This window comes from Labrus bergylta, chromosome 10 (genome assembly GCF_963930695.1).
Source record: "Labrus bergylta chromosome 10, fLabBer1.1, whole genome shotgun sequence".
Lineage (NCBI taxonomy): Eukaryota > Metazoa > Chordata > Actinopteri > Labriformes > Labridae > Labrus > Labrus bergylta.
Window position 1 is genome coordinate 10,157,117 of NC_089204.1, and position 21,172 is coordinate 10,178,288.

The 21,172-nt window shown below is 39.1% G+C and overlaps 1 protein-coding gene across 1 annotated transcript; it reads right to left on the reverse strand.

Moving 5' to 3' along the window:
• Positions 1-805: 805 nt before the first annotated feature.
• LOC109977017 (acyl-CoA synthetase short chain family member 1) lies at positions 806-20,846 on the reverse strand. The gene is made up of 14 exons (XM_020626927.3): positions 20,455-20,846; positions 16,795-16,891; positions 15,699-15,898; positions 14,289-14,464; positions 13,635-13,787; positions 12,032-12,179; positions 10,601-10,738; positions 10,217-10,309; positions 6,161-6,273; positions 4,489-4,615; positions 4,288-4,415; positions 3,042-3,105; positions 2,005-2,126; positions 806-1,879 (listed from the first exon to the last, which is right to left on the reverse strand). Exons 1-14 carry the CDS (start codon positions 20,801-20,803, stop codon positions 1,697-1,699), a joined length of 2,091 nt encoding a protein of 696 aa, XP_020482583.1. The 5' UTR covers positions 20,804-20,846; the 3' UTR covers positions 806-1,696.
• Between the last annotated feature and the right edge of the window lie 326 nt (positions 20,847-21,172).

Sequence of the window (21,172 nt, forward strand, 5' to 3'; positions counted from 1 at the left end):
CAATTGACTCAAGATATCTGTCCACATAATAAAGCACATCTGTAATGTTCCAAAAATGACAAAAACTCATTTTTGAAAAAATTACTGCCTTTTGCCTTTGTAAGGCAGTATAGCAAGTGATACGTTTGTAAACAAACACCAAGATGTGTTTTTTCGTCTGCAAATACTATTAGACAAGATCATGATCAGCAAAGCATTAGGGTGTACCACTTTTCCTACAGGGACCATCCTTTTTCAAAGTTTATATAACCAGTTAGAACCTCATTTAGGAATTTAAGAGTTTAAGAATCTCTTTTACAAGAGTATTGTGGCCAAGACAACTAGTAGGACACAAATTTGCAGACTACAACACATTTAAAATGACAAAACACAGGAAAAAAGTACCATGGTAACAGAGCAGAAAGTCATTAGACAAACAGCCCGATGTATCAATCTACTTTTGAAATGATTTAAAGAGACCAGAGTCCAGTTCCCCCAGCAGCATTCCTGAAACACCTTTTCCCATTTTAAGATGTCTGGGTCGCAGAGTGAAGACTGTCCTTCCAGCACTTTTCACATGAATAAAATTAAACAAGTATGAGGAAAGCAGGATAAGTATAGCCTTTAAAAAAAAGGACATGCCAATAATTATGTCTACAAGTAGATAATGCAAGCCAGCAAATTTGATCATACAGAGTTTAGTTAAGTAATAATGCTTCAAAGTATACAGTATCCAAAGATTGAAGGCATTGACAAGATGAATGCATATATCACCATAGTCAATTAATGGCATTAAAGTAGCAGTAATGAGGTGACAAACTGAACATTCCTCAAAGCAGCTTTAATGATTCAAAAGGTTTTATTTTGTTGTTTCTTATCAAGTTAAAAACACAGATAACAGTATTTATTCATCAGTAAAAGTTTATTACTTGTGTTTGATCAGATCCACTGTAAGTCAGCAGCAAACTATGTATGCTTATCTGTAATATCTGTTTACAAAAAATGTACGCGTCAAATAAAAAGACTTCTGCAATACAAGCAGATATTATCAAACTTGATTCAGAGCTTGTAGGACTTACACTTTTAATTGATTAGAAAACATTGTAATCATAAAAAATCTGGAATTAATACATTATTTAATCTCATGATTAAGTCATTGTTACAATCAGTGAAAAATACTGAATGTATATGTCACAGCTGTTAAAATAAAAAACTCCTGCAAGATCTCTTTAGTCCCAGTTGATCAACATTAACACACATTAACGTCACAGTGATACACAGAGAACAGATTGCAGAATAATCTTAGGCTACTTATTGTGCTGTTTGTGTTGTGAAATGTTCTGCAGTTTTCATCCAACAAATTTGTGCTTGCAAGAGCATAATGGTACTACTCCTCTCCCATGTCTCTAAATTGTGCTAACTTGTAAATTAGCTTTCGCAGTGTTGTGAAGTTCAAAGACTTGTCATACATACATTCTGTATGTTTTCGACAGGCATCCATGTTTTCCTGAATTGAACGTCTGGAAAAACAACTTGCAAATGTTGATTTCTTACTTGGACTGCAGCACCTTGATATGTGCTGTCTCTGAACGTCGTTAGTTCTACTTGAGAAATGACGATGTAATCTATACTGGCCCATCCCAACTCTTCCCAGTGTTCCAAACAGTTTGTAAGGACACGATGTTCATCCTCCGTGCTACTGCTTCTTCTTCTTCTACTACTGTTTTCCTCTCTGCTTCCTGTAGAGCTCGTGGGCCTGAATGATCTCATTGACGACAGAGGCATCGTCCAGAGTTGACACATCACCAAGGTCACCTGGTCCAGTTGTCTCCATGGCAACCTTCCTGAGGATCCTCCTCATGATCTTCCCAGAACGAGTTTTCGGCAGACGCTTCACCACCTGAGACACAAACAGGTAAGAACTTAGTTTGCTTGGTTACTTTCAGCCGTCTGTAAATGTGAAGTTACGATTTCAGATTTTTTTTATCTGTTTCCATTGAAAACCAGAGTCGGGCAGGATCTTACCAGGAAGTGCTCTGGGACGGCATATTTAGCGATCTTTGTGGCCACAAGTTCTCTGAGCTGCTGAAGGACGGCGAAGGGGTCGTCAGCAAACTCCTCCTTCAGAACCACAAAGGCAAATGGTACTACACACACACGCACACGCACGCACGCACGCACACACACACACACACACACACACACACACACACACACACACACACACACACACACACACACACACACACACACACACACACACACACACACACACACACACACACACACACACACACAAAATGAAGGAAGATATTAAGAGAAAAGAAAATCTAAAAGAAAGAAAGAAAGACAGAATCTTGCCCAAATAGTCAGTCCTTCAATACACCAGCAGAGGGCAGCAGAGGGACACAAATCAAACCAACTTCATCTTCAGCAGTTTGTCTCAATAAATTCATCTTATTTTTACTATAAATCAACTAAATATGACTGATTCACTGATGAAAAAAAAATATATTTTACATATGTCATAAACAGTATTTAATTAATATAAGACTGAAGATATGTTTTTCTGAGACGTATTTCAAGTGTGTGTTTTTTTTCTTGATCACCTCATCTAAATCCTTTACACATGTTTGTATCTATTCAAATCTATGCTCTTCCATAATATAAACATCTGCTGTTGAGCTATTCATGCAGCCCAGCAAAATTATTTTGTATATGCTTTGAAATGTAAAAAAAAACATGCTTTGGTTTTATGTAATGTATTTTAATCTTTGCAGATGAATATTAAAAAGTGATATCAGTGTGCATGTTCTAAGAAGAATCTTGCCATGTTATCTAAAACATTTTTCTCAGTAAATGGCATTTACCATTCTTCACTGTTCTCCAGAAAGACAACCGTCCATCTTTGAACATTATCAAGAAAGTTTTGAAAGTTTCATTATATCTTTCTCTTGCTGATCTACTGTCTAAACAAGAGCCCACCATTACACATGTTTACATATAAAGAGCAGCAGAGGATAACAGGAGATCAGGCGTGTCAGCTGTGTCTTAACCCTCACCTTCTCCTTTGATGTCATGTGGGAAACCAATCACAGCTGTTTCTGGAACCGCTGGATGTTCATCCTGCAACACAAACAACAACATTGATTTATGTTCAGTTTTCAGCTCAAAATACGAAGAAAACTCATCTTTTAAATTTGAGACACAGTCGCTGACAAGGAGTCCTAACAGCAGCATTTATCTAATTTTATACCACTTCCTCATTTCATAAGCCGGCTGTTGCTTCAGCTGCAGCGTAACCCTAGCTCGCTTCGATTCTAGTGAGTTAGTTACAGGTTCATAATTTTTTTCTAAATTAAATACATAGTCACTGTGTCTAGCTAGTACATAGGTTATATAAGTAACCAAAACCAAACCAAAATAAATGTAATTTTGCTGGTATTTTATTGGGAAAAATTGGTCAACCGGAAGTTTGAGTTGTGTTCATAAATTATTTTATGGTCTGACTCCTACCAACAGATGTGATATCACTGACACGTCTGAATGCTGCTGAAGGCTATGTTTGTCTGCATTTCTTCCCATGTCTCTACATGTAGCTTTGTCTAAGCAGTAAAACTGAGTTCCCCTTCTGGGATGAATGAAGTTGTCTAAATCTGAATCTCAATTTATGATTTGTCAGGTCTACCAACAAGATAAGTGAACGGGTTATAAAATTCATGTATGTTTTGATGAATTTGCAACAGCGATTTCAGATTCAAGAAAAACTAAACCCCCGCATTTGTGGGTTCATTACCCCACTCAGGAGCATGCACAGTTTTAGGAACTGTTTCAATAACTTCACTCCAGCTTCCTTTTAGCGAGGATTAGGAACAAGATTTCACTGATTTGCAGTGAGTACTGCCCATGGAGCGCCTGTCCATCTGTTTAAACTGAGTGGTCTCATATCTGGGATCCTATATTGGCACATACCTATAATAACCCAATTTTTGCTGTTATTAAGCTGAAACAGCGCATAATGCTGGTTTGAGAGAAGAAATTGAGTTCCAAAGAGCAGAAAAATGAAAATTGTAAATTTAAATGAGATCTGGTATGCATTCCTAAAGATGCAAATTCTATTGCATCTTTAGTAAGTATAAAATCTATTTACTCTTTTCTTTTTAATTTGCATGTAATTGCACTGTGCAAATGTTGGCTTCACTTTGTTCTGAACACAACTTTTACATTTATTTTTCTCAATATTTTATTGGCAGTAAGATTTGTGATATGTGGTACTATAATCAGACTTAAACTAAGAAGAAGTCTCACCAGAGCATCCTCTATCTCTGCCGTACCGAGGCGATGGCCACTGACGTTGATGACATCGTCCATCCGGCCAGTTATCTGGTAGTAACCATCCTCTGTCCGGTATGCTCCATCACCAGTAAAATAACAACCTGATAGACAAAAAAACCTAAGCTCAAAGACTGTGATCATGAAATGATTAAATGCAGTCTGTTTTATACTGACCAGGATACGGTTTGAAGTACGCATCAACGAATCTCTGGTGGTCTCCATAGATGCCTCGAGCCATTCCCGGCCATGGCTGACTGATACACAGAGCGCCACTGACAGAGTTTCCAGAGAGAGGCTCACCCTGAAAATCACACAATATACAGGTTGGTAAAAATAAACTCATATTTTACACAATAGTACAGACAATACGCAAACCAAACATGGAAACTAGCCATACTCATACTCAAACATTTCTGAGTATTTAAAATATCCTTCAGTCCTCAGTCTGTGACAAGAAATAATGTGGGACCTGTTAGCGTCAGCTTCAGTTGAATAAAAATCTTGGATTTGCTCTATCCTGAATCTGTTAGCAAGATGCATGACCTGGGACCTGTTAGCTTTAGCCTTGATAAGTTTGCAATTCATTTGTTTGATAAAATAATAATCAGAACTTTTAGCTAACAAGCCTCAACCAACTACCTGTTAGCTCTAGCCAGTCTGTTAGCATGATATTTTAAATTTTAACCTGTTCAGCCTTAATTTGTAAGAATGATTTCAACCTGTGAACCTTCAGCGTTTGCCTCACAGCGTTTAACTACTTTTACTTTTGATTCTACATTTAGCTGATAATGCTACCATATGATTTGTAATTTTTTTTTACCTGTAGGCCTTCATTTTTTTAGTGTTGGGTATGAGGCTACTCCAACAAATGATAGGCCGAAACCTTTTTCCACCAGTGCACAAAATAGTAAAACAACACTCACAATATGTTTGTTTGTGTCATTTTTATCAAAGCACAACATGATCCACCATATTAATGACCACTATCACAATTCCGTAAGAGCAAATTTAGTGTTATTGGAGACACACTGTTCTTGTCCTCACTTAGAACGAGGCCAGTGTTAAGTGGTACAAATAAATCCTGCACAAACTGTCTATTAATCACAAAGGAGCCGTGCTCATCTGCAGTAAGTAAAGTGCAGTAAGTGTTAACTCTGAGAGGATTGGAATGAAAGTATGACCTCCTCAAGGGATGAAATGCGAAACTGAAGCAGGCCTAATGAAATCTAATCTAGACTCAGTAACCAGTGATGATGAAAAACCCTCGAACACTCGAGATTACAGTCCTATAACAGAGCGAGGGAAATGAGGAAACTAGGGGATAATTAATTTGAAGGAGCAGCGATCATCCCAACTGAGCCTGAAAGTCTGTTAATCAAAGCAAACATATGCTACTGGACAGTTTTAATTGAAAGCTTTGACTTCGAAAGAGAGAGGGTGTCATTCGAAGGCTTGTTTGACCCCTTTCATCTCAAGATCAAGTAGGGTTAATGCAAAGCAGAGATAGATTACATCTGAAGTGCATATGAGGAAACCACTTGCTCTCAATGTCGCACTAATATCAACAGAATCTGAATAGTTTCTTCTTGTATCCAACAGGATTCATTTGTTCAAAGAATTTTAAAGACAGAGAATCAGAACAGTACATATGAAGCTACAGCTGGAGCTGGTGAAGTTTTGCACATAACTGGAACCATGGGAAAACCGCGAGCCAGGCTTATCTGTACAAAATACAAACTACAATTTGTGGTTTTAGAAGACGCTATTTGATACACTGTTCTATATCTTTTTTCTGGATGCATAGACAGAGTAACTTTGTGGTTGCAAAGCTTTGTGTTAAGGTCACCTTCTCTCCCATGAGAACCGGCTGGATGCCAAAGAATGGCCTCATGGCCATTGCTGGGACAATCGGCGCTCCTTCCTCTGAAGGTCGAGGGGCGATACAGACTCCGCCAGTCTCTTCAGAAGAGGAAGAACATAAAATATTATTCTGTGTCAAAGAAGGGAAAAAATCCTTTAAAGATAGAGTCAGTAGCTGTTTCCTAAAAAATCAAATATAGACTTATACAAAAGTAATGGAGATAAATGATCACTAATGGGCATACATGTGTGTTGGTGACTGTGTCGGCCCTGTCCCTGTCCTCTGCCAGGATTTTGATGTTTTGTTTTGTTTCGGTTGACAACGGACGCTTCTGGGCAGGAATTGGATGTGTTTCCCCGAGCCAATGACAGCTCACAGGTGAGTTTAGGAATGGATACAATTCAGTGATTGGTCGCGATTCAAACCGTCAAATATGAATATATGGAGGTTGTGTCAAAGAAAAGAAATACCACACGGATAAAGCTTGTTTCTATCAGCGTCCTCTGGCTGCCAGTAGAGAGCTTCAGATGTTGTCTCTATAGACCCTGTTAGTGTTGACGGTGTGACGTTTTTTTCTGTGGGCGGGGCTTAGCTGGAGGCAAAACAATCATCCAGACACTTTAGCCAAGCTAGCTAGCAAGTTGTTTTTGGCTTGCTTTCAACTTTTGCAGAAAGAAATCCAAGTCTCTCTGAGTATATAAAGTCACTTACTCTCGGGAACCAATAGTGATACTGGAATAAGTAAACACTGAACCGGAGCAGACTGCCCGACCAGTACACTGTCACTCGATGGATGATGTGACAGGACTGCTATAAACCCGAGTGTGTAAAGTAAAGACAAACTGAGGGTGTAGAAGTCCATAGATGCCTATATGTGAATGGCCATGTACAGGACTTGAAATACCACAATTTTACTAATGAGTTTTTTTTTGTTGTACGGTCCTAAGTTCTGCCCTGTCAGTGCAGGGACAGAAGACAGCCATGTACAAGGCTTGGGTCATTGTCATTAGAGCAAACAACTACAGTACATCATGACAGGGAACTGGGTATGTAGTGAACCTACAGCATATATTTGGAAGAGGTTGTCAAACTCATTACTTAACTGGTATCTGTGTGACTGTTACAGGTTTACATACATGAAACAGCATTTTGTTTAACAACTATTAGCCACACTTGTTAAGTTAGCTATGTTATGAGAATAGCGACATGTTACATGTTGCTGGCAGTGCAGCTAATAGGATTTCAGTTTTGAGACGTTACTGTCTACCCATGTGGTTACGATTAGTTTTTCCCTCTAGTTTAACTTTGTTTTGCCTCCAGCCTACACCGTGACATCATTGTGACTGAGGCCCTCAAGGGGTCTACAGGCCTACACAGCTTTAATTCCCTTTAATTTCTTAATTTATTGGGGATTTTTCTTCTTTCAAGAGAAAGAAGCAGCTGGCAGAGATTTTAAAGCGTGATGTAAAAACAACACGCACACACACAGTTCTCTATTTCGTGATTGTCGAGGAATTAGGTCATTCACACACACACACACACACACACACACACACACACACTGCTGTCAATGATCCTCCGTCTTCTCAGGCGGGTGTGAGTGGTTGCTGTTGGGGGTGTAAGTGTTGAGGATTTGATCTTAATTCATTTTCCGCAGAGCTGCAGATGTTCTGGTGCTAATCGTTCAAATTAGGGTTAAAGCTTCAGTAAAGAGAGAATCAGACAGACTTACAATCGGATCAACAGTCAGAACCACAAACAAGCTAACACACAAGAAAAGAGACGGACAGAAAACCACATCACAGATCTTTTTCAGGATTTGTTCATTGGTCCAAACAGAAGTTATGCTGGTTCCAACAGTATCGATCACCTGTCATTTCGTTCAGTTTCTCAGCTGCATGTGCCAGAATAAGCTTCAGTACATCGCTTGAAAGCTTCTTGAAAGTAATCAATCACACACGTGCAGATGAAACAACTGTTGGATAAATTGTGATGACATGTTCTATATACCATTACGATGACTTTGTTAATGTTTTGTAAGGGCACACTCTCTGGCTTCTCACTGGGGTTGGTGAATGAATCACCTAAGTGCAGAGTCAGGTGTGTTTGTAGCTGATTGGCCTTGATTAAATCCAGGTGTGGGGAGTTTATATAAACTCTGTGCTGACTCATTATCTCACCTTCAGAGGTAGTGAGAGGGTCTCCTTGTGTTGTCTGTGTGTTCATAAACACAAACAAATAACTTTCTGTATATTTCTGTATATTTATGTCTATTGCTAAAATAACTTGGGGTGCTGGGTAGTTGATATACCCCAGTCAGCTGCTTGGCAGCAGTGGTTTAGTTAATCATTTTCGGTGCATTAGTTAGAAGGGTGTTTTGGCTCCATACTATTTTCATTGTTCCCTACCCCCTACCCCCCCTCCAATCTATCGCTTGCGATTTTTGTGGTTATACTTCTTGGATAACCACAAAAATCTTTAAGACACCCTTGGGTCCGCACCTGTGTCCCACTTTCCCGTTTTCCTGACAATGTTTGGTGATCTTCTGACTTCTCATCTAGTGCCATCATCAGGGAAATAATATATTAACATATTAATATGTCTTGTACTTTGATTTATGTATGAGCCAGACTTAAACAGTAGATAAAAAGAATAAAAGAGCTTGTGTAGCAATTTTCTAGTCTCCTGACTACTCAAAGCACTTTTTCACCACACGTCAAACCCATCCATTCACACACTGATGGCAGAGGTTGCTATGAAAGGTGACCATTAGAAGTAACTAATCCCAATTATATACACTCATACACCACAGACGATGCGGCGGGAGCAATTGAAGGTTAAGTGTCTTGTCCAAGGACACATCAGACATGTCGCAGGAGCTGCGGATCGAACCCCAGACCTTCCGGCTGAGAGACAACCGACTCTACCAACTGAGCCACAGCCGCCCATACCATTGTAAACATGAAGCCAAACTGTAAATACATTCTCTAATCTCCTCATAAGTTAGGTGTTTTTCCCTCTGAAGGCTAAGGCATTTGCAGAGGCACAGAGCTGTGTATCTTCACTGGTCTCACGATTCAACTCAATTACGATTATCCTGTCTATAATTCAACTCTGTTTGATATCACAATGGATCTTAAATGTTATATTACTGCACATGGCTACTTTTTTTTATCAATGAAGACAAGCAGTCAGATAAATATGAACTCCATTTTCATTAATTATGAAGTGATTTGGAAATCAATGTCAACATAAATGTCTTTACATTGTAAACCAAAACAAATGAATTACAAAGGTCCACCTGCAGCCGGAATATCTACAATCAACATCAGAAGAATGCATCGATTATGTTGCAGAACAAGTTGAAGCAGAATCGTCCACATCTGCATTGTACAAATGATTCATTTTAAACACCCCTAGCTCATATTAGCATTCACAGCAGTATCAGAATTCAACCTACATTAAGTCAATGTTGCACTTTATGGAGTAAAGGTGTGTGTCCTACTCTGTTGTTTAATTTGAATGTTTGAATGAATCAAAAACACAGTACTATCAGAAGTGCCATGAAGATACAAGGAAAGAAGAGTCCATAATACTTTATGATAACATGTCACATTTATAAACTGTAATATAGTTACCAACTTACAATAAACCCGTTAGTAGTATTTTATAGTATGTAGTGTAGACGTTAATGAGTTATTTCAGTCACAGATCTGTTAATACTCTACTTTTATGCCAGCTACCTGACTTTGATCTTAAATGGTGCCACTTCAGGATGATTACTATATCTTACCATTAGATTCTCCAAATGGAACCAAATCTTTTGCAGCCATTCTTGATGATCACCTTAATCAACTGGCCAAATACAGTAGGAATTCATCAATGGGTGCTGCTGTGACATGTTTTTATCAGTAGCTGTGGGGTTCATGGATGGACTTTTGGCAGTTGCTCTTGTGTAATGTTGTTGCGGTTGTGTAAAAGCTTCTAACTGAATGGATGATTGTACATGTGTGTGTAGGTGTCAACCTTAGTGTTCCCTACCTGTCTGCCACCAGGTGTCCACTAAAGGACACCGTCCATCTCCAACCACATCATGGAACCAGTGCCAGGCCTCATTGTTGATAGGCTCTCCAACTGCAGACACACAAATACACACACACACACGCACACGCACACACGCACACACACAGTGTCATTTAAATCTAATCTAATGTGGGTCATTAATACACTGACTATTGAGCAATGGTCCGTTCATAGATCTAATCAGATGTCTGGTGTCTGATGATGTTAAGACAAAGACGTCAATCAGGAATTTTACTCTGAATTCTAATCTTATCTTAAAGTCAGTCACAAAATGTTCAAACTGAAACCACGCTGTTCTTATGTTGACGTTTTAGAAGAGTCATTTGAATCACCATGTGTTACCTGAACCAAGCGTCCTCAGGGACGAGCGGTCGTATTTCTTCACCCAGCTCTCATTGTACTTAAGCAGCAGACGTAGAGCGGTGGGAGCTCCATAAAATTGAGTTATCTTCAGACGCTCCACTGTCTCCCAGTACCTGCCTGAAGTACCAAAGTCCGCAGTACGCAGAGTCATGTAGAAACACATTAAACACACACGTTTACCTGTATTGTCATTGGTGTTAAACAGTTATTAATTTCATTCAGTTGTTGTTTTTTAGTTAAAGCATAGCACCGCCCCCGCTTCCCCCACCTGTGCCTCTTCCTGGACATCTTGACCCAGTGCTCCTTTATAAATATCTGTCACAACAAACCAGTGACAAAAATGTGGTCAAGAGTTTAAATTAAGCAATGTCATGAATTCTAAAGGTTTGCTCAACTTCTGGAGACTTCCTGTTGTGCCAGAGGTCACATCACCTTTTGGAGACTTCCTGTTGTGCCAGAGACAGACCGACCAAGAACTCAGAAGACAACACCAGACAATAAAACCATAGAGGTGAGATAAACTTGCTCATCTCCACAACTGACGGTAATAAACTAACGTTAACTGCTTTAATGAGTAACCAAACTTTGGAAAGAGGCCACCACCACTGAGACAGCATTCTCTCTGTTAACTAACGTTTGTCAGTTTTCATACCTCAGGACCTGAACTTAACTACAAGGTTCAATGACACAAGAAAAATATATCTTATATGACACTGAAGGGCACAGCAATGCTTTCAGAAACAATGGAGAAAAGTTAGCTTGTAAGCTAACCAACATGAATAAATTGGCTAAGCCAGTTGAGAAGCACTGGTCTAGAACATTAACACGTTAGTGGGCAGGGTGCCGACGTTCACAAAAATCTACTTTTACTGCTCCCCTCAGCTGTCAGTATATTCTTTTCCAATGGTTTGTTTGTTTGTCTTGGGGATATATCCTTGTTATGTTTTGACCCCGAAAACAGTCAGCATTACTGAAGAATTCCCCTCCTCTGCCTCCACCTACACACTCTTACCAGGTGTTGCCCACTCACCTTCAAAAAAGTCAGGACCTGAATGCCTGAAAATTGTCTGAAAATTATTCAGAGTTCATGTGTGATATGGGCCAAAAGCGGCTTTGAAAATAGACGAGTGACAGATCAATAGAAGACACTCAAGTCTAATTTCATGTCTTGTTTACAACTGTTTTCAGCATGAAACATAGCTCCAACCATGCAGTTCTCCATCTTAGCTGTTGTTGATTTTATATGTGCGGTGCTGTATCAACCTCTTGAGAGCTCATGTCGCTTCAGCCCTCCCATTGGCTGAGTGAATGACTAAAGCACAGAAGGCCTTGAACATTTGTAGTTCTCAGAGAGCTCCTGTGAGGTGGAACAGTGTCTAACTTTTAACTGTTAGTGGACATGGATCTTACCTGGGTTTGGATAAACAGGTGTGCTCTCAAACAGGACAGTGGTGGCGCCGTTACACAGCGGGCCGTACACAACGTAGCTGTGTCCTGTTATCCATCCTACATCTGCCACGCAGCCAAACACATCACCATCCCGATAGTCAAACACGTACTGATGACATCACACAAACACATGAGAGTTAATACTTTTTGCGGGATTTTAAAATCCCTCTGAGGACAGAGTGACAAGAGATGTCTGTTTCTTATTCCCAACTTTGCATTTTCCTACCTTGTTGAACAATGTACAAACTTTCATTGAAATGCCCATTACAGTTTTTTTTTTGTTGGAAATGTATTTCAATTTGTAGTTTTTAAGTACAATTTGACATCACATATTGCAAATCTAAATACCACATTTTGTGGGAGTTTATATCTGTGAAGCTCTATATTTGGTATCCCAGGCTTAAACAGTGCCATATTAGGTTTAAGGTATTTTTGCACAATTTTTTTTCAATAACATTTCCCTATACACATTCCAGCATGTGTGAAATGGGCCACTGAACCCACTGAGATGTCCTTTGATCAAAAAGAGTTTGAATAAGAAAGAGTGTTGTACGTTAGGATGCATGTATTGTTCCCAAAAAGTTTTATTCATTGCATTATAAACGCCCAATGAGGAGCTTTAAATGGTAAACTAAAATTAACTATCTTAAATAAGCTTTTTTTGGTCGAATACTGTACTTTAGCTTAAATTTAAAGAAAGTTGTACCAACAGTCAACAGTTACTGAATAGGATCCTGCAGGACGAAATAGTATGATGAGTCAATTCTGTAGACTTCCTGAATACTTGTAGTGTAAAAAATGAATGAGTAAATAGTATTGCCTGTTTAGTAGGAATGAGGAGTTGTTTTGGTCAGAAACAAATAGCTCAAGAGTCGATGTGAGGTGCCTAGCAACACAACCTCCCACCCTTTCTCTTTCACTCTCTGTGGCAATGTTTCTCACCCTGGCGTGGACCCAGCAGTCCTTGTCTTTTTCAGATAAAGCAGCTTTTGTTTTGTTGTTTCATCCAAACAAGCAACGAGCCAACCCCCCCCCCCCCGCACCATGAGCCAATAAGCTGCTTTAGAAATTAGCACTGATAAATATTTGGCATTGATGGAGTGTGGAGGGGGGGAGGTTATTATGGTTTATGTTTTATTCAATTATCATCATAAACATCAGGTCAATCCCTGCAAACACACATGCAGAGAAAGCAGATGTTTCAGCCTGTCAATCAGAAATAAACCTAATTTGAAGCTTTCAGGGGCAGATTTGGCCGCAGGGCTGCATCCTCCTCCTGCTCCAGGCTGCTCTGAGGACAAACAGCAGCGTTTCTGTTCAGCCTGTTTTGTAACATCTTTCCTTTGTCTTGTCTTCCTCATTAAAACATCAACACGCCCAGAGCCAGACAGAAAGCTCTGGTGTTAAGCAAGGACGCTCATTAAGCGTTGGCAGATTTCATTCTTACCAACATTTACTTTATATACACTGATCTGAAAACTTTTTCAACTTTACTCCTGTCTAAGTCTGTCTTAGGTCATCCTACAAAGTAGCTTTCTCTGTGCCAAACATTATGAAAATGTACCTGATGTGTGAGTGAGGTGTACAGCAGGTACCCAGCCTGCGTGTGGACGATGCCTTTAGGTTTCCCTGTACTGCCTGAAGTGTACAGAAGAAACAGCAGATCTTCACTGTCCAGAGGCTCCGCAGGACAGACTGCAGACTGACGGGCCATCACCTGCAAAATGCAACATGAGACTGTACTACAACTGCTGATAAAACTATTAATACTACTATAGAACTGAAGACTGACAGAACATCACCTGTAACATACAACATAGAACTGATTACCTATCCAAAAACTAAAGATTCCTAACATACAATCGGAAAAAAAGATGATGTTTCCATGCAATCTACTGGAGCAGAAGTTCTAAAGAAATTCTTAACAATGCTTAAAAAGTAAATCGAACTCTAATTCGATTCTTGAAAAACAAACCTCAGCCTTTCTCTTTAACTGGTGTCATTGATTAAAACTTTCTGCTTTACAGGGATGTGTTTTGAATGAAATAATTTAAAGTTTTTTAACTGTCATACAGCTCGCTGATGAATCAAAACCAGTATAATTAAGTCAGGTAGCATAACGTGTTCAGGTGTCGACTAGGTGAGTGTGTCAGCTGTTTAAACTATACGAAGAAGACCATGTGCTTGTTTCAGGTGTTTGGATCAAACAGTCCTTTACCTCCTCCAGGGGGATGTCCAGCTCTCCCATGGAAGTAGGAGTTTCTGTCCTATGAGAGACAAACACGTTTCGGACAGTCGGGCAGCTCTTCACCGCCGCGTCCACTGTCGGTTTCAAAGGAATCCGTCGGCCACCCCGCACACCTTCGTTACAGGTGATCACAGCTTTACACTGAGCTGTTGACACAACACACACACACACACACACACGCTTCATTCATGTTCACCTTGGCTTTTTAATTGCTTCTGGGCACAAATTATTTCATTATTTTACTATTTCAGAGTAATATCACACGCACATCACATGGTCTGGCTGCTGGCAGTGCTTGTTGTGGTTTCCACATATTCCTGAACGTGAACTCAGCTACACTCTCTTTCATGGTTCATTTCTCCTCCTGCTCATACCATGTTTGGTTTTGTAGTCAGAGACTGTTTCCAAAACACAGAAGTCCTTGGGCAGCGAGTCTGACCTCCAGTGATCTGTTTTAGCTAACAGCCACAGAGAGCTGCAGCTCAGTTAATATCTGCAGTGGGTTGAGGATTGAGCAGGTAGAGCAAGGCATTCATTCTGCCACTGTTTAAGGTGCACTATGTAGATTTGGAAGTGAAATTTGAAAGTTGGAGAAGTGAAACAATTCTCTGCTAAATTTTCTGAACTAAATAAACAAACTTTATTCAAAGGAAAAATGGGGCCCTGGAACACTGTTTTGAGCTAAAAAGCTACCAAGAGAGTTTCGTTTTCACTGTTGCGGGCCCACCACCATAACCTCTCACGTAGCATTTTATCTTGAAACAGTGTTCAGGGACTCAATTTTCCTCTGAGGACAGTTTGTGTATAGAGTTATGAACATACACCACAGAATCTGTACACTTCTCCAACTTTCACATTTCTCTACTAAAACTACATAGTGCACCTTTAAAGGTTCGATTTTCAAATGTGTACCAGTTGATACTTTATTAAGGACTTCAGATCTGGTTGAGGTAAAATGATAACAATAAGCTCCTCCCCTGCTGTAGAAATTTAAATCTGTGTGGCTCTCAACACAAAGTTTTGTCCAAGTTCAAGCAGCAGCTGCATAAAAAGCTTAATGCTTTAAAAAAAACAGAGCTGAAGCAAAGATTCTAGAAATGCTGACGACCAAACCCTGCTCTTGGCTCTGGGTATCAATTATAGACTGTAGAAAGAATGGACAGTGAAATACCTCGCTTTAAGTGAAGCCAAAAGATTTAGAGCTCCTCCTGCTGACTAGCTACCATAAATCCTGTTCTTTTCTTTGTTAATAATCTAAGGCCGATGTAATTTTCATTAGTTTTCAAGATGTTAAAAAAAACAAAAAAAAACACTCAACTAAAGGAGGCTAAAATTTGGAAAAGCTACAACAGTTGCCTTCATATCCACTTGATGACTCACCGTCCTGTATCCTGCCTGCGAGAGCCTCTGAGCTGAAGCCGGCAAACACCACAGTGTGCACTGCTCCAATACGGGCACAAGCCAACATGGCCGCCACTGCCAGTGGTGACACTGGCATGTAAATGGCAACTCTGTCCCCTTTCTGGATCCCATGGTTCTTGAGGGTGTTGGCCAGGCGGCAGGTTGTCTCCAGCAGCTCTCTGTTGGACAGAGCACAGAACATTGAAGTTGATGAGGATGATAATATTTGTCTTAAAGTAAAGTCTGTCAAAATTCAGCACTACATTCAACTGACAAGTCTTTTCTGGGTTTCCCTCAATCCAGGCTTAAATCTAAAGGAAACTTTTAGGTTGTGGTTCTGATATTGTTTGACTAGCTCTCTCTTTGGATGTAAGATCTGTGAACATCTTTCAAAAGCAGCTCCTGATCCCCAAGCTTAGACTTCCGTTTGTTCTTTTTTGAGCTCCTTGTAACAATTTGCCGCTGTTCTGCTTTATAAAACAATGTTACTTACTCAGTTCTAAAGTTATTTCACATTATTGTGCATTAAACTTTTAAAAAGGTTTTCATCTACAGTAACTTTAAAGGGAGTCTTCATTGGGAACAAGTGCATGCTAAATACAGGCCTTTACATCTAGTTTTCTTTTGATTTTATTACAGCTAATAAGCATAATATTATATTATGATCTTTTCCTGATTTAATGCAGCTGATAATACTATTATTATTACTAATAATACTATGATACAAACACTTCCAACATCTCTGTTCTTAGCTGTTGTGATAAATACAGTATAATGTCCTTTTCCCAATGCAGTCCCACGATGCTCACCAGTATAATCAGGAACTTCTCTTGTTATTGAAAGTGCTGATTGCTGACAGAGATACCTTGTATAAGATAAAGATAAAGCTTACTATAGGAAAGCACAACATCTTGATAACATAAAGAGCAGTAATACTTAAATGTATAGAGGGAGGATAAAGGTGACAATCGGACAGCATAACATATAGATAAGAGTGATGTTAAGTCTTAGGGAGGATACAAGGAATGTATAACTGATTAGATCTTTATCTTTGATGCAGACTTGATGTTTGTACCTGTAGGTAACCTTCACCTCAGTACCAGGCTCATCCCGCTCCCAGATCAGAGCCACTCGCTCTGGATGTTTCTCAACATGAACATCTAGACAGTTCACTGAAAGACACAAACACATCATGATCGAATATTTAGAATCAGAAGTGTTTACTTTTCAGGAAGAAACAAAAGTTAGTTGTGGTTGCAGGTTTTTTTTCAACCCTCTGAAATGTTTTCAGCATGAAGCAGACCTTCCATACAGCCTATTAAAACATGTTGGTTTTGTTCCGTCACATGTTTCGTACCATCTGTCCAAATTGCACTTTTTTTCATTCATTAAATCTGGTTGAAAGAATGTCAAAAATATGGGTCAGGATTTTCATGAAGGAGTTGGTGGTGGGTCGACCAATTGAGAACCACTGCCCTAGGTGATCCTGAAGACAACAAGAAGAGGCTGTTTGTCAGCTAAAGATTTTTCATGAAATCACCCTGTTCTTTTCCATATTGTGCAGAAATGATCCCTTCTTTCTGGTGATTGTTGATACAGTATATGTCGTGTTGAAACGAATCATCATCGCACACCATCATATCCCTGGTGTTGAAACTGGCACGTGATGAAAACTGTCTTCACTTACACTATGATTGAAAATGAATCCCTAAATGGATTTACGGCTGAAGATCCTGTTTTTTGTCTCACGCAGCAGGTTTATAAAATAATTTATGTAACAAGAGAAAATCAGATCAGATCAGACACAATACACGTAATCCAGTCGTCGTTATTGGAATATAATTGGATTATTATCAGAGACAGAAAAACAACAGTGGGGATGAAGACACATAACACTCACTGCAGATCCTCAGATACTGACAGTCTGAATATACTGTCTCAATTATATAAAACAATTTTCCATATACAAAAACATGTCATGATTTGGTCTCATGTAGTTTTGTATTTCAGTGTTTAGGTTTCCATGTTTTAATTTCTCTGTTCCATCCTTGTGTTGCTTGTTTCCCTTGTGTGTTTTTGTCTTAGTGTTTCATGTATTTATTTTGTAAGTGTCCCCAGTGTTTCTTGTCTTGTGTTCATTCCTTCCTCTGTGTGATTGCCCTCATTGTCTTCACCTGTGTTGTTAGTCTCACCTGTGTTTGATTACCCCTGTGTCTATTTAGTCTCTGTGTTTCTTGCCCTCTGTGTCAGTTCATTGTATGTTGTAAGTAGAGTCTAATTTGTCTGTCTATGTCAGAATTTCCAGTGTTTCCTTGTGACTCCATGTTTTCCCCCTTTGGCTTTTTGTTGCACATTTTGAATTAGTGAGTTTTGTTTGCCTTTGGCTTTTTGTTTAATAAATTTAGTTTTCTTGGTATCCGCAATTGGGTCCACCTCTTTGTTTTCCAACCGTTCATGACAAAACAATCATTATATAATCAGCCTACATATATATTTGTACAGTCTTTACTGATTGTCTCTACATGCACATACTCTGTTTTCCTGTCAGATTCCATATCAGATATTCTCAATATATACTGACGGTCAGTCGTATACCAACAGTCTCCATTGTGTTTACTGATAGTATTTTCAACTGACATCATCTAGAGTATATATGGATACTTTTGAGCATTTGGAAAGGTAACACCAAGTAACCACCATGCCTGGAAACAACTACAAATATATGCTCATATGAGCCTGGAATCCGGCGTTAGATTTCTGCTTTTTAATAAGGCAGTTTTTTCTGACCAATGTTCTTTTGCTGCTTTGCTAAAGTGCTCATGATGGATAGGCCGGGTCTTTGTAATATAGCAATAAGTAAGGTTTTTACCTGCTCTTTTGTAATACTAAAAAACAAAGAGTAAGATCTTTTACCTGCTTTTTGTAAAGTGTCTCGAGATAACACTTGTTATGAGTTGACGCTATACAAATGAAGACTGATGTAGATTGAGTCATTGATTTAAATGTGTTGCCATGATAACATTTACTCACAACCCAGCAGACAGGAAAAAGTCAATGGAGGAAAAACAGCAGCCGTGTGATGGTTGATTGTCCACTCAACACTCATTGTTGATACCAAAAGAGACTCAGGTCTTCGTCAATAAGTCATCGTGACTCATTTAGGAAATGATAGGGGCTTAACAAACATTTTTGATTATGTTTTTAAAGTGAAACAGAAGTGACTGTTCAAATAGATAAAAAAAACCATTCACATATAAACCAATGTTACTTTATAACTTTGAATGCAGATACCGTATTAGGCCAACCTTAAATAACATTCATAAAGAGTAAAAAATTAGCTGCATCCCTTCTGAGAAAATTAAGTGTAATTAGCCTACCTGTTAATACACCACTTTTAAATAATAACAATATTGTAGATTAGACATGTAAGGACTTTTACATGTCTAATCTACAATATTAATACTAGAATACTTCTAGTCAGTTTTACTTCGTATAGATTTTCTTTAAGAAGGATCTTGAATTCAGGACTTGAAATCAGAAAACGTTTTAGTGGAGGTCTACTTTTACTTTTAAAAGCAAAAGACCTCATATGGCTTCTTCTTCCACCAATGATATTTCTCTTCTTTTTTTAAACTTTTGTTCCCACCTAGGAATCGCTGGAAAAGTTTTGTCTTGTCTCTTAAATTTTGCGATTGGGACTGACTGACTCTCCACTGAACTCTGCCCTACAAAGCCAAAGTGCAGTATCTTCAAAAATGCCAAACTGAGAAAACCAGCTTTTTGTGTTTTTTGTTTGCCAAGCGCAAATATAAAATTATATTTAACAACCAATTATATGATTGATTAGATGAAAGTGAAGTGAATTTGAAACATATTGTAATTTCAAATTCAGGTTAACCATTTCAGCTTTAAGGCTAAAACTGCACTTTGCCTTTGTTTTACTGCTGAATACAAACAAGATGTATATTCTTTTCCACTCATTTGTTTTGTTTCCCATTTTATTTTATTATTTTATAGATCAGATTAATATAAACATAACTTTTGCATCTTTTTGAGACTTCAAAAGTACTCGATAAACGGAAACCACCACTGTTTTCTCTCTTTCACTTGCAGCAGTCATTGGATACAAATATTACTTTAAGATCTGTAGATTTATTTTTACTTCAGGTAGGCTACTTTTGGCTAGTAACATAACAGTGATTGAGTCGTTTTAAAACGTGGTATCAAAAATAAGTTAAACTTTTCACATCTTTGCTTTACATATCTCCCTTTTCTGCATATTTTCACCCATTAGGCTACATGAGTGCGGTAAATAACCTCCCCAGTTCTGATAAAATTGAGTGCGTTTACATTGAGTATCCTGGTTATGAGCCTAAACCTGATTGGTCCTAAAACCTCACAGTGTATTTTACAGATACTGCGTAACTAAAAAACCCAATATCTCTGGGAAATAAAGCAGTAGAACTACGAAACTCTCACAGATTGAGGAGCAGATACTGCACTTACGACTTGTGTAAAGAAGTGAATTTCACAAAAAGTGCACATACTGCACTTTGGCTTTGTAGGGCAGGGTGGCTTCATGGTTACCGGTCAGTTCATAGTTTGAAGGAAGTTCATTGATACGGACATCCCAGGTTACCTGATATGGTTTTTTCTGGATAGTTAATTGATTATAATATTGTATTGATAGATTGACAGTTGGTTGTTGCACAAAGTTTATCCGATCATCTCTCACCAGACACGTTAAGCTTCCCTCCCAGGAACCAGCTGATTTTCCCGCTGCTGAGCTCACAGTCCCGAACCCGGTGGAACGGTTCGACCCAGCGGAGCCGGTCGGCTGCGGCTGATCCCCAGAAATGATCCGGATCAGTTACCGAGAGCCGGTACAGATCCCCGTGGGACAGCCGAGACAGTTCGGAGCTCCAGGTGACCGATGGGGGAGCCGGTGGCAGGGAGGTCAGAAACCTGTGTTGTCCCGGTCCAGTCCGGGTCTGACATGGTCCCTGGGTTCTGCAGTGGTTCAGGAGGGTCTTAAACAGTCTGGTCCCCCTGCTGCTGGGAGCAGCCATGTTGATTCTCTGCATCAACAAGTGTGTCTGACACACCTCAAACCACAAGCTCTCCCCACTCTCTCTCTCTCTCTCTCTCTCTCTCTCTCCCTCAGGTGCTCAGGTATGCAGGTATGCTGGTGAAAATCACGTGACGTAACTTCATGCTGACAGTGTTAAGAAAAATCGTTTGATCTCTTTTTTTCAAACAATGAAGAGTCAAGAAAGTTCAATCTCACTCAGATTTACCACCTAGCATTTTTTTTAGTCCAGTCTACATTTGAAAATAGGTCACTAAAACTTTTTCCATGATCATGTATTTTATTTTATACATTTGATTAATCCAGAGAGAAATTATGTTTTTGCTGTAATAAGACATGCTACACGACTTCAAACCTAAAAAGC

What these genes read in the sequence shown, in the direction of transcription:
- LOC109977017 (XM_020626927.3), bottom strand. Translation starts at nt 20,803, where the DNA reads ATGCAGAGAATCAACATGGCTGCTCCCAGCAGCAGGGGGACCAGACTG. An exon ending in CCTGAGGACGCTTGGTTCAG is followed by an intron (nt 10,310 to 10,600) that starts GTAACACATGGT and finishes GTGTGTCTGCAG; the next exon opens with TTGGAGAGCCTATCAACAAT. An exon ending in ACATGACATCAAAGGAGAAG is followed by an intron (nt 2,127 to 3,041) that starts GTGAGGGTTAAG and finishes GTGTGTGTGTAG; the next exon opens with TACCATTTGCCTTTGTGGTT.